The 15,199-nt window shown below is 47.8% G+C and overlaps 1 protein-coding gene and 1 long non-coding RNA gene across 5 annotated transcripts in view; one reads left to right on the forward strand and one right to left on the reverse strand.

Moving 5' to 3' along the window:
- Window positions 1-10,139, forward strand: part of SLC24A3 (solute carrier family 24 member 3) — a 441,573-nt gene extending 431,434 nt beyond the window's left edge. The window contains exons 16-17 of one of the 4 annotated variants that reach the window (XM_070802132.1): window positions 6,827-6,892; window positions 7,233-8,300. In XM_070802132.1, the coding sequence (XP_070658233.1) occupies window positions 6,827-6,892; window positions 7,233-7,433 (267 nt within the window). In that variant the 3' untranslated portion in view covers window positions 7,434-8,300. Of the gene's footprint in view, window positions 1-6,826; window positions 6,893-7,232; window positions 8,304-8,361 lie in introns of those variants that run through there. The other 3 variants (XM_070802130.1, XM_070802129.1, XM_070802131.1) reach the window with 3 other exon arrangements.
- The window catches only part of LOC109568039 (uncharacterized), a 28,147-nt gene continuing 22,678 nt past the window's right edge, over window positions 9,731-15,199 (reverse strand). Inside the window, exon 4 of the long non-coding RNA XR_011570334.1 lies at window positions 9,731-12,596. This is a non-coding gene — a long non-coding RNA (uncharacterized lncRNA). The remainder of the gene's footprint in view (window positions 12,597-15,199) is intronic.

The following is a 15,199-nucleotide window of genomic DNA, read 5'->3' on the forward strand; positions in this document are numbered from 1 at the left end:
CCATGAGACATTCAAGCACTTGACATGTGGCTGGAACAAGACCGACTTTGTCCGACAGTCATTAACCCACACTGGTTCCCTATTGCTAGAGCCTGAGTGTGAGACCATGTCCACTTGGCGTTTGCCATCCATGCAGCAGGACATTTACCTTGTTTAAATAGTGAATACATTTTATTTCCTCAATTGTAGGGATGAGCATTCCTCATACATCAGTAGCTCCTGAGAGTGTGGCTGTAATTCAGCCCAGTTAAATAATGTACATTCATGGTGGTGATTCTCAGACATCCAGAAAAAGTTAGGAGTAAAATCCCACAGGCATTGGTGCAGCTCAAACAGCCACTGCCCGCAGCTGCAGTAAGAGGTGAGTCTACCCAGTTTCCATCTGCGTGTCAGAGGAACCACTCTGGATCCTTCCATGACCCATTTGTCCACGCCCTGGTCCCTCCACAGCTTCCATCGGGCCCTCTGGGCCAGCCCCCCACACCCAGCCACACTGTAGGGGCATGTGTAACTTCAGGCCAAGATGCAGAAGTTGCTTGGAGAGCTAATTTCAGGCTCATGGAAAAGCAAATTTAGAGGCTTATTGGTCTTGAATGTTTAGTCTTCCCTCATCTCCGCCTCCAGCTTTTTCGAGGAGAGAGTGTTCCTTCTGAAAGGACAGTCAGGGGCCTCCACCTGTTAGCATTTCAGTGACCCCATGACATCTTCCTGTCTCTCTGATATCAGTACTCAGTGGCTTGTGTGGATTTAATGGCTTCCCCACCCTCGCAAGCGAGCTGCTTCAGTTCTGAAGCCATTTTTCCATTTCGCCTAGATGGATTTCCAGGTCATGATTACTGGATAATTACCAGTGAGACAGCTGTTTTGTGCAAAGTATTAGGTTCAGGCATCTGACAGCAAGGAAGGAAGGCAGTTGCACAGATTTTGACATTTCTCAGTACTTGTGTCTTGCTCAGAAGCCAGCTAGCTACTTAAGTGCCCCCAGTAATAGCTGTTTCTAAAAGTCGGTTTGGAAAATGAGTACTTCTTATTCCATTTCAGTGATAAGTCTCTCCCACCTGCTCCCACCAAACTAAGAAAGTCACCAGGCAGGCTCCAGGCAGCTAGGGCAAAATCTAGATTTCTGAGCTGGGGCTTAGAAATGTAAAAGAACCCTAAGAAGCAGCGAACAGGGGCAGCAAGGAAGTCTGTCTTTCCCTCTCTCCAAGCAAGAGTCCACCTTATTCCAGAATCCATGGAGGTAAAAAGAAGTGATTGGAGGAGTTCTCCCCACCACACCTCTGTCCAGGTCACTCTTCTACTCAGACACGAATTGACTGCCTTCTCTGTGCTGAGCTGGTAGCCGTCACTGGGGCTGCCTCAGTGAGCCAGACAGACACTGTCCTGTGCTCCTGGGGCCCCAGCCGCTGGGAGGGCATGACCGCACAGTGTGACCCCTGCCCTCCTGAGAGCTGGCCATGCAGCATTCAGGGCAGCACGTGGCGCTGTGTGCAGGGGCCAGGGCACCTGGATGCGTGTGAGGAAATGATCCTTACCCTGAAAAACTGAGATTATCAGAAGCGAAGCAGGTGAAGGTGAAAGGCTTTTTCTAAGCAAAGGAACAGCTAGTAGAAGCCCCAAGATACGAGAATGTTCCAGGCACTGAAGGACCAAAGGACAGTTCCTCTGCCTGGGGTGTGGGAGGGGGTGTGGGAGGGACAGGGATGAGTGGCAGGGGTGAACTGGAGCCCAGAGAGGCCACGTGGGCAAGGACACTGAGAGCCATGCTCGTGGGGACAAGGGAGGGGCTGCTATGACTGTCCATCCTTTGAGGAAGAGAATTCTAGCTGTAGTGTGGGGAAAGGGTTAGTTCAGTTCAGTTCAGTTGCTCAGTCAAGTCTGACTCTTTGTGACCCCATGGATTGCAGCATCCCAGGCTTCCCTGTCCATCACCAACTCCTGGATCTTACTCAAACTCATGTCCATCGAGTCGGTGATGCCATCCAACCATCTCATCATCTGTCATCCCCTTCTCCTCCTGCCTTCAATCTTTCCCAGCATCAGGGTCTTTTCAAATGAGTCAGTTCTTCACATCAGGTAGCCACAGTATTGGAGTTTCAGCTACAGCATCAGTCCTTCCAATGAATATTCAGGACTGATCTCCTTTAGGATGGACTGGTTGGATCTCCTTGCTGTCCAAGGGACTCTCAAGAGTCTTCTCCAACACCACAGTTCAAAAGCATCAATTCTTCGGCACTCAGCTTTCTTTATAGTCCAACTCTCACATCCATACATGACTATTGGAAAAACCATAGCTTCGACTAGACAGATCTTTGTTGGCAAGTAATGACTCTGCTTTTTAATACACTTTTCATAACTTTTCTTCCAGGGAGCAAGTGTCTTTTAATTTCATGGCTGCAGTCACCATTTGCAGTGATTTTGGAGCTCCCCAAAAAATGAAGTCTGCCACTGTTTCCACTATTTCCCCATCTATTTGCCCTGAAGTGATGGGACCAGATGCCATGATCTTAATTTTCTGAATGTTGAGCTTTACGCCGACTTTTTCACTCTCCTCTTTCACTTTCATCAAGAGGCTCTGTAGTTCTTCACTTTCTGTCATAAGGGTGGTGTCATCTGCATATGTGAGGTTTTTGATATTTTTCCTGGCAATCTTGATTCCAGCTTGTGCTTCATCCAGTCCAGCATTTCTCATGATGTACTCTGCATATAAGTTAAATAAGCAGGGTGACAATATACAGCCTTGATGTACTCCTTTCCCAGTTTGGAACCAATCTGATGTTCTATGTTCAGTTCTAACTGTTGCTTCTTGACCTGCATACAAATTTCTCAAGAGGCAGGTCAGGTGGTCTGGTATTCCCATCTCTTGAAGAATTTTCCACAGTTTGTTGTGAGCCACACAGTCAAAAGCTTTGGCATAGTCAATAAAGTGGAAATAGATGTTCTTCTGGAACTCTCTTCCTTTTTTGATGATCCAACAGATGTTGGCAATTTGATCTCTGGTTCCTCTGCCTTTTCTAAATCCAACTTGAACATCTGGAAGTTCACAGTTCATGTACTGTTGAAGCCTGGCTTGGAGAATTTTGAGCATTACTTGGCTAGCATGTGAGATGAGTGCAATCGTGCGGTAGTTTGAGCATTCTTTGGCATTGCCTTTCTTTGGGATTGGAATGAAAACTGACCTTTTCCAGTCCTGTGGCCACTGCTGAGTTTTCCAAATTTGCTGGCATATTGAGTGTAGCACTTTCACAACATCATCATTTAGGATTTGAAATAGCTCAACTGGAATTCCATCACCTCCACTAGCTTTGTTCGTTGTGATGCTTCCTAAGGCCCAGTTGACTTCGCATTCCAGGATGTCTGGCTCTAGGTAAGTGATCACACCATCGTGGAACCAGACATGACAGAGGGCAGCCAGACCAGTTATGAAGCATTTGTAGGAAAAACAGAATATGTGACCTGGGGGAGAGAGCCCCCAGGGGAGCCAGGGTGGGAGTGCATATTTAAGCGACAGGATCCAGGGTTGTGCTTAGAACCAGATGAGGTGTGATGTGTCTGAGGGTCATCCTGGTGGAGACATCAGGCAGACAGTGAGATAAATTCAGAGGCAAGACCTCTGACAGTCAAGAGAGTTGCTATGGGTTTTTAAGCATAAAGCTCATACAGGGAGTAAGTGTAAACAGAGAAGAGAACCATGACCATACCCTGATGTCAGGTAGTGAGAAAACCATTCAGGGAAGGAGGCTGGGGGGTGGTCGGCCAGAAAGGGCAAGGATGAGGAGAATGTTTCCAGAAAGACTGGCCACATGGAGGAAGGCTCTTCCCAATGTCCTCCTTCCAATGCCGGCTGTCCTCCAGCTGTCACCTCCTCCGAGAAGCCACCCAGCCATGTCCACTGCCTCTGCAGTCACATGGTGGGGGTGGGGTGTCATCTTCCCTCACCCTCTGAGAGCAAAGATGTGTCCGACTCAGCCAGTGCACCCAGAACCTACCAGTCAGTTCTCAATGCTACCACGTCTTCCTTCTCGAGGAAAAACATTCTTGAGTCGATCTTCTGGTATGCAGTTTCTGTTCCAGTTGCCAGGCCGGTTTTTCTTTTTCTGCAAACCCTGCCCCAACCCCGGGGCAGCTACACGTAGCCCTTCCCCACTCCACTCTCAGTGAGGCCACATGGGCAGCTTGCACTTGACCTTGGCAGGAATACTGACACCATGGAAACCAGGAAAATGCAGAAACTATTCCCAGGGTCTGGCCACAGGCTGTTCCCACAGACCTAGTTGGGTAACTGGGGATCATCTGGGGGCTTCACAATGAATGGTTCTTCTCAAAGCTGTTCTAACAAGGCCCTAGGGGCTGCAATGACACCACCCAATCCCCTTAAGGTGAATCTTGCTCTTTAGATTTTAGGAAAAATGAGGTGATGTTTGGGGGGAGGTAGGGTCTTTCCTGGGTCACCAAGGCCTGAAGTAGATTCAGTCTCACCATCAAAGTTTTAGATCCCTCCCAAAACCACTCTATTCTGAAGATGAGGATGGGGTGAGGACTTTATTCCGGGTGTGTCGGGGGGGAACCCAGTAGGAGGTGGGCAGGTGTGACCAGAGAGGTGGGTGGTGGCTCTTCCAGGGCTTGAGGAGGAGCCTCAGACACAGACCACAGATGCCAGCGTGGGCTCCAGGGAGTCAGGTGGTCCCACCAAGATGGTAAGGGGCCCACATGTGAGCCTAGAGAGTTCTTAGCAGGTAGAGGAAGCCCTGGCTTTTCTCCTGTGCCCTGCAAGGTGCATTGAAGAGTCTAGAATTTTCAGGCTGAAGCCTGACTCTAAGTGCATACGTGACCCCTTACCAGCTCCCTGACCTTGTGTAATACAGCGATTTGTAGTAAGAAATTTATATTTGGTCTTTTTTTCTAGCACAGAGCTCCTAAAAGCCTCAGAATTATCTTTTTATGTGAATGAGATGACTTTAGGATAGCTTCTAAGGATGGAGCTGGTTGGCAGGAGAACCAACCCTGTGGTTTGAGGGCTGGAACTTTGCTTCCCAATACTGTGAACTCTGGGGCAGAGAGAGGGGCTGGAAGTCCCTCAGTCGGCAGCAGCTGTAGATTTAATCAGCTGTGCCTCCATAACGAGGCCTCCGTAAAAGCCCCAAAACGACAGGGTTCAGAGAACTTCTGGGAACACGTGGAGATGCAGGGAGAGTGGGGGCTTCACTTCCTGGAGCCTCAGCTGTCTCACCTTTACAGGCAGCTCAGGACACCTTGAGGAGCTGCCACAAGAACTCAGTGCAGCCCATGTGTGGTCACGCACTCCGGGAAGAAAGCTGTGTTCCAGTGCTTCTCTTCGGTCGGCTCATTCACTTTCTGACCTCATGTCACTGTTCAAGGAAAGCCCCCCACCCTGTGATGTTATATAGCGTAAAGTCCCAGCTGGACGTATCCATTTGGAACCCAAGCCTAAGCAAGTGTTCAAACCACTCAAGTTAGAAAATGCAAAGTGACAACCACATGTGTTCCGAGTTATAAACCAATTAGCGAAAATCCAGGGGCTTCTTGTTTTTCCTAAAAGAATTTGCTGGTCGGGTGGAGCTGACCTCAAAACATACAGAGATTTTAAACTGCAATGTGGGGGAAGTCAGAGTCTTTGAGGCTGCAGGTTCAGGTCCTTAAACAAACAGTATAGGATTCAGGGGACTGTTTTATGAGCCACATGCATGCAGGAAATTGGGGGTGATGCAGTCTCTGTGTGCGTTTGCACTAAAAGACACATCCGTGGAGCCTAAATTCCTGTTGACTCAGGAACCAGCCAGCCTCCTGTTTCCTCTCTAGCAACTGCCAAGAGGGAATTGGAGGATAAAATTCATAGTTTCGAAGGCAAGAAATAAAAACAACGTTAAATGTCAAGGCTGAACAATCCGAGTGTGTTGCCTGCTCTCAGAAGGGCATTGCCATGGGGACCGTCTGCCTTTGCACTTCCTGGGCCTCGCATCTGTGAGGCAGGAGCAGGGGATGCTGGTTTAGGTCCACACTGCACAGTTGAGGCTCCAAGTCTTATCCAGAGGTGAGAAGGGTTGGTGAGATTGTCTGGCTTAGCAAGACCCCAAGAAACTGGTTTTTTACGGGGATAAGACTTACTGCCCTTGAACTTCCCTGGTGACCCAGTGGTTAAGACTCTGCTTCTGTTGCTGAAAGCACAGGTTCTGATCAGGGAACTAAGACTATGTATGCCTCATGGGAAGTTGCACTGGACAGGGCTCCTAAGAATTCCAGAAATTGTTGTTTGTATTTTTTTTAATCTTCAAAGTTTGCCTGTTAACCCCACTGTGTTACTGTGGAAAACAAACAAAATATCAGGAATTGAATGTTAACTCTTCTTTGCCTGTTCAAAATAGCAACCCTCACTCACCACTTCCCATCAAGTTCAGGTGAAGGTCACAGACATTTGAATGCAAAAGAGATTAAAAAGTTTAGTCATATTTTTCAAAATATTGCTCTCATGACCCACGTTATTAAATTTACCCTAAACGTTGTGTGTCGGGAGATCGGAAGCTCCCTGGAAGTCAAGTCCCCCAGTAAATAAGAATCAGGCCATGCCGGATGGAGAATTCAAGTGGCCACAGGGCAGTCAGCAAATACCGCTGCTGGAGGGGGAAGGGATGGGGCTGAGGGTGGACCAGGCCAGGGTGCCCCCTGGGTGTCAAGGAAAGTGCCATACCCACTGCAAAGCTGCCATTTGCCCTCCATCCTGGATGAGGGTCTTGGCCTCACTAGAATTTATCGCCCCGCACTTGGCAGATGTTTCGGGAGCCTAACTCTGTGTCATCCTCTCTTACAGATTCGGCTGAACAGCAGGGGGTTGATCTACTCCGTGGGCTTGCTCCTGGCCTCCGTCTTCGTCACGGTGGGTCTGCAGCTCTCTCCACTCTCCAGTCCCCACCTCTCCCCCCATTCCCTTGGGTTCTCTGGCTACAGAGTCTGTTTGGACACCAGATAGGCTTGGCCTCCCGGTGGATAGGGACAGTCAGCCTTGAGGTTCTCCTGTCTCGTGGCTGTGTCCTCCACAAATGGATCCTGGCAACCCCCGAGAAAGCCTCCCTTTCTGAAAGGAGCCAGCCTCCTCTCGGAAGCACAACCTGTCTCATGTCAAACACAAACATTTATCAAAAGCAATAGGGGGAATCCCACTTTTTATGCAAGATGAGGCTACAGAAGGTTATATTCCAATTAATTGACTATTCCAGGTTCCTAAACATCTCCATAAATCCATGGATGTGACCAACACCCAAAGACTGAGGACAGACTTGCTGGACAGTGAATGCACTCTGATGCCACTGCACTGCCTTGGCCATCCATCCACTTGCATAATGTACTGTTCCAACTCAGTTGACACCTTTGGTGGGAGCGAGTTCACACCACCATGTGGACTGACCCACCTGCCCTAAGTGTCTGATGACGTACATGTATGCTACTGAATTTTCACCGTAGGAAATGCAATGTGTTTTTTCCTGAATTGTTGAGGAACTATTTGTTGAATTACACCTGTCATGAGAACATACATAGGTAGAGAATGGGAATTCACAAGGGCAGGAGAGGTCATTTCCAGGTCCAGCATGCAACTCCAATGCCAAGGTTTTATCAAACTAAATACTGCCTTACACAATAGTGAAAACCCATCTATTCATTCTTTTTAGGAGGTTCTTCAGGTTGGTATGACTTAGGATTATTATGCTTGTAACCGCCACACAGGTGCTTACTGCAGGAATTTCCCCATCTGGAGCTCACCACACTCCAATAGGTAGTCACTGATATCAGCCGCATTATAGAGACTGACAAGTGAGGCCTGTAGGGACCTTGTGTCTGACCTCCGAGTGCCTGCTGGCTTGCCGGTGCACTGCATCGCCGGATGCTGTGGCCGGGCATTCCTGGGACAGGGTCTCACCACTGCCCCTCTGCCCTGGAGGGCTGTTGAAGGACTGAAACGAAGTAGGTCTGGGAGGAGAAGCAAGTTCCAATATCTGAAGTTTTCAGTGCCGAACTGACATCCCAGGGGCTAGGTCAGAACAGCTGGTTCAGGAGGAAGCCCACGCTGGAGACACCAGGACGTAGACGGGGGTTTAGAGCCAAGGAGTCGGATGAGACCCCCCTGGGAGTGAGCGTAGGTGGAAGAGAGTGGCCGAAGTGTGAGTCCCGGTGCCCCGACAGTCAGAGCTCAGGATGCTGGGGACGGAGCCGCAAGAGGAACACAGAGGGAGCTGGAAGAGCGGCCGGAGGGAAACCCGGTGCGCATGCGGGGTCTGGGACGCGGTGGAGGAGGGGCTTCGTAACCCAGGAGGGTCCCCACGCCCTCTGACCCTGCTCTGTGCCTCGCAGGTGTTCGGCGTCCACCTGAACAAGTGGCAGCTGGACAGGAAGCTGGGGTGCGGGTGCCTTTTCCTATACGGCGTGTTCCTGTGCTTCTCCATCATGACGGAGTTCAACGTGTTCACGTTTGTGAACCTGCCCATGTGCGGGGACCACTGACCCGCGGCCGCGCCCAGCTCGGCCCCTCCTTCTGTGCAATACAAGCGGGCGCCCGAGTCCGCCTCCGCGCTGCCCGCAGGCCTCCGCCCCCTCGACTCCTCCTGGGCCCTGCCCCTACCCCCCTACCCTCCACCGCCTCCCGACCCGCCAATCCCGGACCCCCACCCCGACTCCGTCTCTGCCCTCCTCCACGTGAAGACTCCCGACCTCCGCGTGACTTTTCAAGCCCCATTTTTGAACAGTGACTGAGATTCTAGAAAAACTGGCTGCTAACTGGCCCGTGCCAGGCAAACTTAGTATATATCCCTCCTCCTTTTTTAAGTTATTGGATGGAAGACCGGCCTAATGTATGAGCCGAGACTGTGGAGAAGAGAGAGGAGAGGGTCCACGCGTGACAGGGAGCGTTTGGGATTCTCCTTATGTTTGGGGCTGGTTTCTAGGTTCCTGAGTCTGGGGGTTTGGTTTGGGGGCTCCCCTCTTTTCTTCTTTTCCTTCCAGAGATGTTGACTTTTTTCCTCGCATCTTCTCTCCCCGGGCTCTGGATCCTCACTGACCCACTGGGCGTCCCAGCTGCGTCCTCTGGGGTCGAGGCCCAGGTGCGTTGCAGCTTGTGTGGATTTAGCGCCCATCGGAGGAGCGGCTGGAGAGGCCCCTGGACAAGCTCCTTCTCGTCACACCCGGGGCTCTGCCCTGAGGCCCTGGGTTTTCTAGGAAGAAGACAGCTGACCGCCTGTCCGTTCTGACCATCACTCTCTCCCCAGTTCTTTCTAGCCTCTCAAGCAATAGTTGAAGCCTGCCTGCCCGGGTTAACCTCTCCATCCTGAGCACCAGGCAGCCGGCACGGCAGTGCCTCCCGCCTGAGACTCTGAGACTGCTCTTGGTTTGGTGTTTGGCGGGGCAGGGAGTGTGACCCGGAGGCAGGAGTTGCAGACACTGGTTTCTCGGGAAGTGGAGAAGCGCACTTTGCACAGACACCGCCCCTCGTACTGAGTACACTGGACCCTGACTGCTGGCTCGAGGGCCAGCGTCTCCTCCCAGTCGCCACGCCCAGCTGCCCCAGCGCCCCGCTCCCTTCCCCGGGGGGTGGGGAGGGGACACAGGAAGGAGGAACAGAACTGACACCTTGGAAACGCAGAATGTGTTGGATGCAGACTCACTCAAGGGCGTGTTACTGTGGATGTTGCTGTCAATCGCTGCTCAGCAGCTCCGCTAGGTTCTGTCCGATGCTGAATTACTCCGCAGACAACTCCACCGAGTTGAGACCCACCCATGCTTGTTCACTTGTATTTATTGAAACTGTGGATTCTCGCCCCGTGCTGCCCCATGTATTTACTTTAAGCACTGATCACCTATTCATTCGGTATGGTTTTCCCCTTCCCCTGTACACACTCTGGTATGAATTGTAAAAATAACCTGCTACAAATGGGTTGAATGTTTCTGTCGCCGGTGCCCACCGAGGCCGGCCTTGGCCGAGGGGTACCTGCTGGCCAGCGGAGCGGGAGAGGGAATCACCACTTTGGGCTTTCTGAGCTGAGACACACTTACGGATTCTGTTACACATTTTGCACTGGTTTTATGGAGATTGTTTTCTTGGACGGATAGTGTAAAATAAACTTCTCTGTTCTGTATCTTTCCTTGAGCAGTTTCCTCTTTGCTTTCTCCCTGGAGTGAGGAGGACACAGGGAAGGTGAAAAGATGGTGTCATCGAATGTTTACTGTTTCTTGGTTGACGCCTCTGGGAATCTGGTCAGTGTCTGGCAGATTGCAGGTATGAAGTGACAAATCTTGGGTCCCCTCTGAATCTTGAAGGTTCTCTGCTAGGCCTGTCATTCTTAGGATACGTGCGATGGTGTGTTAGGAATTCTTGCAGCTGGACATAACAGGGAGAGCATTCCAGAGTTGACAGTGATGTCCAGCAGGGCTCAAGTCACCCTCCTGTCTGATTTTAGTAGATTTCAGTTGTGAAAATTAAGACTTCCCCAAGGTGGTTCCTTAAGAAGGAAAGAAAGTAATACATAATAAGCCATATTCTGCATGACTCTCAAGAAATCATTATCAGGGGACTTCCCCGGCAATCCAGTGGTTAAGACTCCATGCTTCTACTGCTGGGGCTGGGGGTTCCATCCCTGGTTGGGGAACTAAGATCCCGCATGCCGTGAGGTGCAGCCAAACAAACAAAAATCATTACAAGGATCTAAAAGTAGCCCTAGAGGAGCAAACAAGCCAAGTTTCCACCTGAACCTCAATAGAATTGTTTTATAGGAATCAGAAGAAAAATAGCTGGTAATTCACAGTTCCAAATTTATTTTTTAAAAATCTCTTCCCAGGTGGTGGGAAAATACTAGGAACTTAGCTTTGTCTTGAGTGTTTACATCTAAAAGTGTTTTATTCCTATATTGGTGCTTTTTATAAATACATGACAGACATGGACAGGATATTACCATAATGTGGATTGGTGCTTACGAAGCATCAAATGCTTTTATGTTAAATACTCTGTCATACTGGTCTTGATTAGTTTTAGTCTTAGTCTTAAGCAAAGACATTTGATCCAAAGCCTGTTTTGTTTTTGTTTTTTTACACATTTGCTGTGAAATCTTGAGAAACCATAGTTCCAGGCTAAATGTCTCAGAGAGGAAATTCTGGGACTGGTTGTTTCCATGTTTCATGCACCATGATTGCTGACCTAAGAACTGGGCAGGGTTCCTTTCTGAAATGAGCCCCGGGCGTCTTTCTGCCAGGTCTCAGCCATGCACATTGTGCCTTAAACTGCTGACTGAGAACATGCTTCTGACGGCTGTCCAGCAGTGCACAACTGCTGATGCAGCTGTTTTCCCTGTCCTGGGATTTATCTGGGAGAGGTTGGGATGAGTTAGAGGGAAGAACCTTCTTACAGCGTCCCAAACCTGCCGGTATCACCTGAGAAACCCTCTCAGCAGTTTTCTGGGATGTGTTGATTTCTGTAAACTCCCAGGCTGTGATTTCATGCACCAGGGCATTCAGTGGCCCTGGTGAGGGGGCGGGGAGTGGATCCTGAAGCTTGCACTTCTTACTAAACAGCCTGGATGACCCCAGGCGGTACCACCACACACCCTCTTTCTAGGAAGTGTGTTCCCAGCGTGGCCAGTGCCTACCAAAGTCGCTGTCCCCACACATGCCCTTAGGTGGCCTTGCATACACTGAGAGGCCATGAAATTTCCGGATGGCTTTGCCACTTCCCAAAGCAAAGTGCTGGTCCTACCCTTGAAGGGAGAGTGCACTTTTATAGGTACATGGTTTGTATTTACCTCCAAAAAGACCTGGAGAACTGCTTATTATGTTTTCCTAAACCTGTGGCTTCTGACATTTGTAGCTTAGTCCTAAATGTACGTGCTAGAGTTTGAGACTCTATGTATCTCAAACAGCAAATGTGAACTTATTTTAAGCACTCAGGTTTAAAAAAAAAAAAAGCCTAAATGTCTTTATTTAAAAAGGGGGGAGGGCAGGGTAATAATATTGTAACGTCCAGACAGTTTTGAGTTGTAGTATATAAAATAGGAATAACATTCAACCTGCAATAAATGTAATTAAGTGTAGCCTTAGAGCTTTACCTAATTTTTCATGAAGATAGTCAGGTTTGGGGCAGAGGGGACAGAAATAGGAAATTAGAGTTGGTAATGTTGCTCTTTCCAAGATTTATTTTCATCTTTTCAAAATAGGATGGTTATCCCATTAATAGATAACTATCCAATTCTTCTGACCCATTTTGATCAAGTATTTTGAAGTAAATGGGACACTGCCTTCTTGGATTTTGTGTCATCTTGTACTGAGTTATACATCTCATTTATTTTTATTTTCTTCAGTGGCTGCTCAACACACACACACACACACACACACACACCATCTATCTGACACCAGAACTCTGTATGAAAACAACCCAATGGATCTTTGAAAGTCTTCCAATTATCCAGCTGTGTGTTACAGTCCAACTGCAGGAATCCGGTTGATTCAGCCAAGTTTTCTCTAATAAATAAAATGCCGTGTGTTCATCGCATCATCATCTAGAGTTTCAGGCACTGCAGAGATGTTGGAAAAGTCAGGAACTAAGCCTGTGGACAAGCAGAGATTAGCAATGTGCACGAGATAAATTATGCCATGCCTCAGGATTGATTTCACATTGAACTTTGTGGTTCATTTCAAAACACAAGGCAGGATAATAAACCTCACCAAAATCTCTCAGATAACTCACTGCTGCACTCAGGACGTTTATTTCCTTAGTAAAGTACACCCAGGCGTCCCATTAACTTTTTACTGAACCACAGTTTAGCACACATTCTTGCCAAGTTGTAGAGGTTTTAAATAGAGTGAATAATCATAGTTAATACTCATCCTGGCTTTTGTTTTTCTTGTTGCAATGGGTGGGAGGAGGGGGAAGAGGTAAGATTAGGGTTTCAGCATCTATGCCATTCAAGGCATAAATTGAAGTTATTTTGTAAGTGTATTCAAATATATGTGAATTACATTTCTTCTTTATACAACATCCATCTTATCCTGTCTGTCAACAGCTGAACTTGGTGATATCACATCTTAGGTTTGTTGGAACAATTAATCCAGTAACGGATCCCAGAGAGCTGCATACGAATCCCGCAATGAAATGTGACAAGGAATTTCTGGATCCTGGCAGTTTGTTTTTTGGTTACTTCTGAGCCATGCCTACAAGTCATTGCTAAAAAGAGCTGCACATGTGTGAAAAAGTGCTTTCAACATAAAACTAGTAGTTTTCAATTTTTGCAGAAAAAAAAAATGTATCCACTCAGTTTCATATCTTTTTGACACATAAGTCAAATGTTTCACCCATGATTAAGATGATTCATTCTTAAAACGCTAGATAATAACCCTCTGCTCTGGTCAGACACCTTTACTCCAACCACCAATCTGGGTTTGAACCCAGATGCCTGGTGCTTTATTATTAGAAGAATCTGTGTCCAGTGATTTCAGATATGTAAAACATTAATTCCATAATATCTAGTAATTCATTTCATGTCAGGTTGAATTGTTCCTTCCCATTGCTTAGAAGTTAAATACAGTATTATTCAATTTCATATATGAAAAAATGCATTTACTTGCATTCATTTACTCATCTTATGGTCTAAATCAGCATTTTCCAAATTTAATTATGCATCAGACTTACCTGTAGACTTGTTAAAATACAGATTTGGGGCCCCTGCCCCTGAGTTTTTGGTTCAGCAGTTCTAAGGATAGGCCCTAAAACTCGTATTTCCACTATCCCTGCTGGGTCTGGGCCACACTTTGAGAATCACTGGTGTAAATAAGGTGTTTCGCCCATAAAGCCGTGTTTTTCCTACAGCAGCATCTACCAGTGTCATTGGTGTACAGCTTACAGAAAAACACAATGCAGACATAGATTATTCCTTTCATTCTTTCAAAATTCCTTTTTGTTTCTACTTCCACTGAGCCCTAAGAATGGCTGAAAGTATGCAAAGAAATATGATCAGTTCTTCAAAACCACATTCTCTATTATCTGGCAGGAAGCATCTACTCACAGTCAAAGACAGCCTAAAACTTAAAACTAAAGCAGATCAGAGCAAATGGTTTAAGATGAAAATGCAGGAGAGTCAGGATTCTGGGGAAGTATTAGCTTGGGAGAGATGTGAGCAGGCTACCACCATTTTCCTTCCAGGTGAAAAAGATTTTGTTCTAAATCCCAACAACAGAAAGTAACGATGAATATAGGAGAAAATTTCAACACACAAACTCCGAGTTGCACCTTACAACTGTATCTAGCTACATTTCTAATCTAAACATGTTCCACTGATGTAAATCCATCCAACACAGATGTCATGACTCCAAGAAAGAAGTAAGAGCCTGGCACTAGAGTCAGCTTACTCTCTCTGCCATGACCGGGGTTCAATCCCTGGTCAGGCAAAGAAGATTCTGCAAGCAGCACAGCCAAAACAACAACAAAACACACCCCAGCTAGAGATCCTGCCTGGGGCTCAGAAACCAGCATCCCCAGGCTGCCCAGATCAGTTTCCACCTAGAAACAACTGCCACTCCCAGGTGAGACAGGTTCAGGAGTGGCGCTGCCTGCAGCCAGACCTTAACTTGGTCTTGGACTCCTGGCTTATTCACAAGAACCTCAGGGAACACACTGCACTCCCAGATGACATGGTAAAAGCCACATTTTTATATCCACTAAAAGCGCTCAAGAATCAGGAAGTGGGTTGAGATATGACTCTGCACAGTTGGGGTGGAGGAGGACAAGGAGGAAAGGCAAAGTCTTCCTTCTAGAAATATAACATTTTATGCTTGGTCTCTGCCCGTATGGGGTGGTCCCCAGAAAAAAAAAGATGAGATCTCTCCCTGCACTGAGAAGCAACAGCATAGCCAGTCAAGTAACATGTGTGCTCCAGGGGCAGCGATGCCCACTCAGGCCCACGTGTGTCTTGTTACTATTAATTGAATGCAAGGTATTATATTCAAGGTACTGCTTCATTTTTTTCCCCAGACCCCTTGGTAACAGAAGCAGGTCTTTTACCCTCCCAGGCAGAATTTAATCTGCCACCTGGATGTTAACCAAGGGCACTTCTTAGGAAGAAGAACAAAATGTTTGAAGACTGAAAAAAGAGAGCCCTGCCAAGAAAACTCACTCATTTGTTATCAATCAGGCAAATCAACTCATTGGAGGCGT

Source organism: Bos indicus, chromosome 13, assembly GCF_029378745.1.
Source record: "Bos indicus isolate NIAB-ARS_2022 breed Sahiwal x Tharparkar chromosome 13, NIAB-ARS_B.indTharparkar_mat_pri_1.0, whole genome shotgun sequence".
In the NCBI taxonomy this organism is placed as follows: Eukaryota; Metazoa; Chordata; class Mammalia; order Artiodactyla; family Bovidae; genus Bos; species Bos indicus.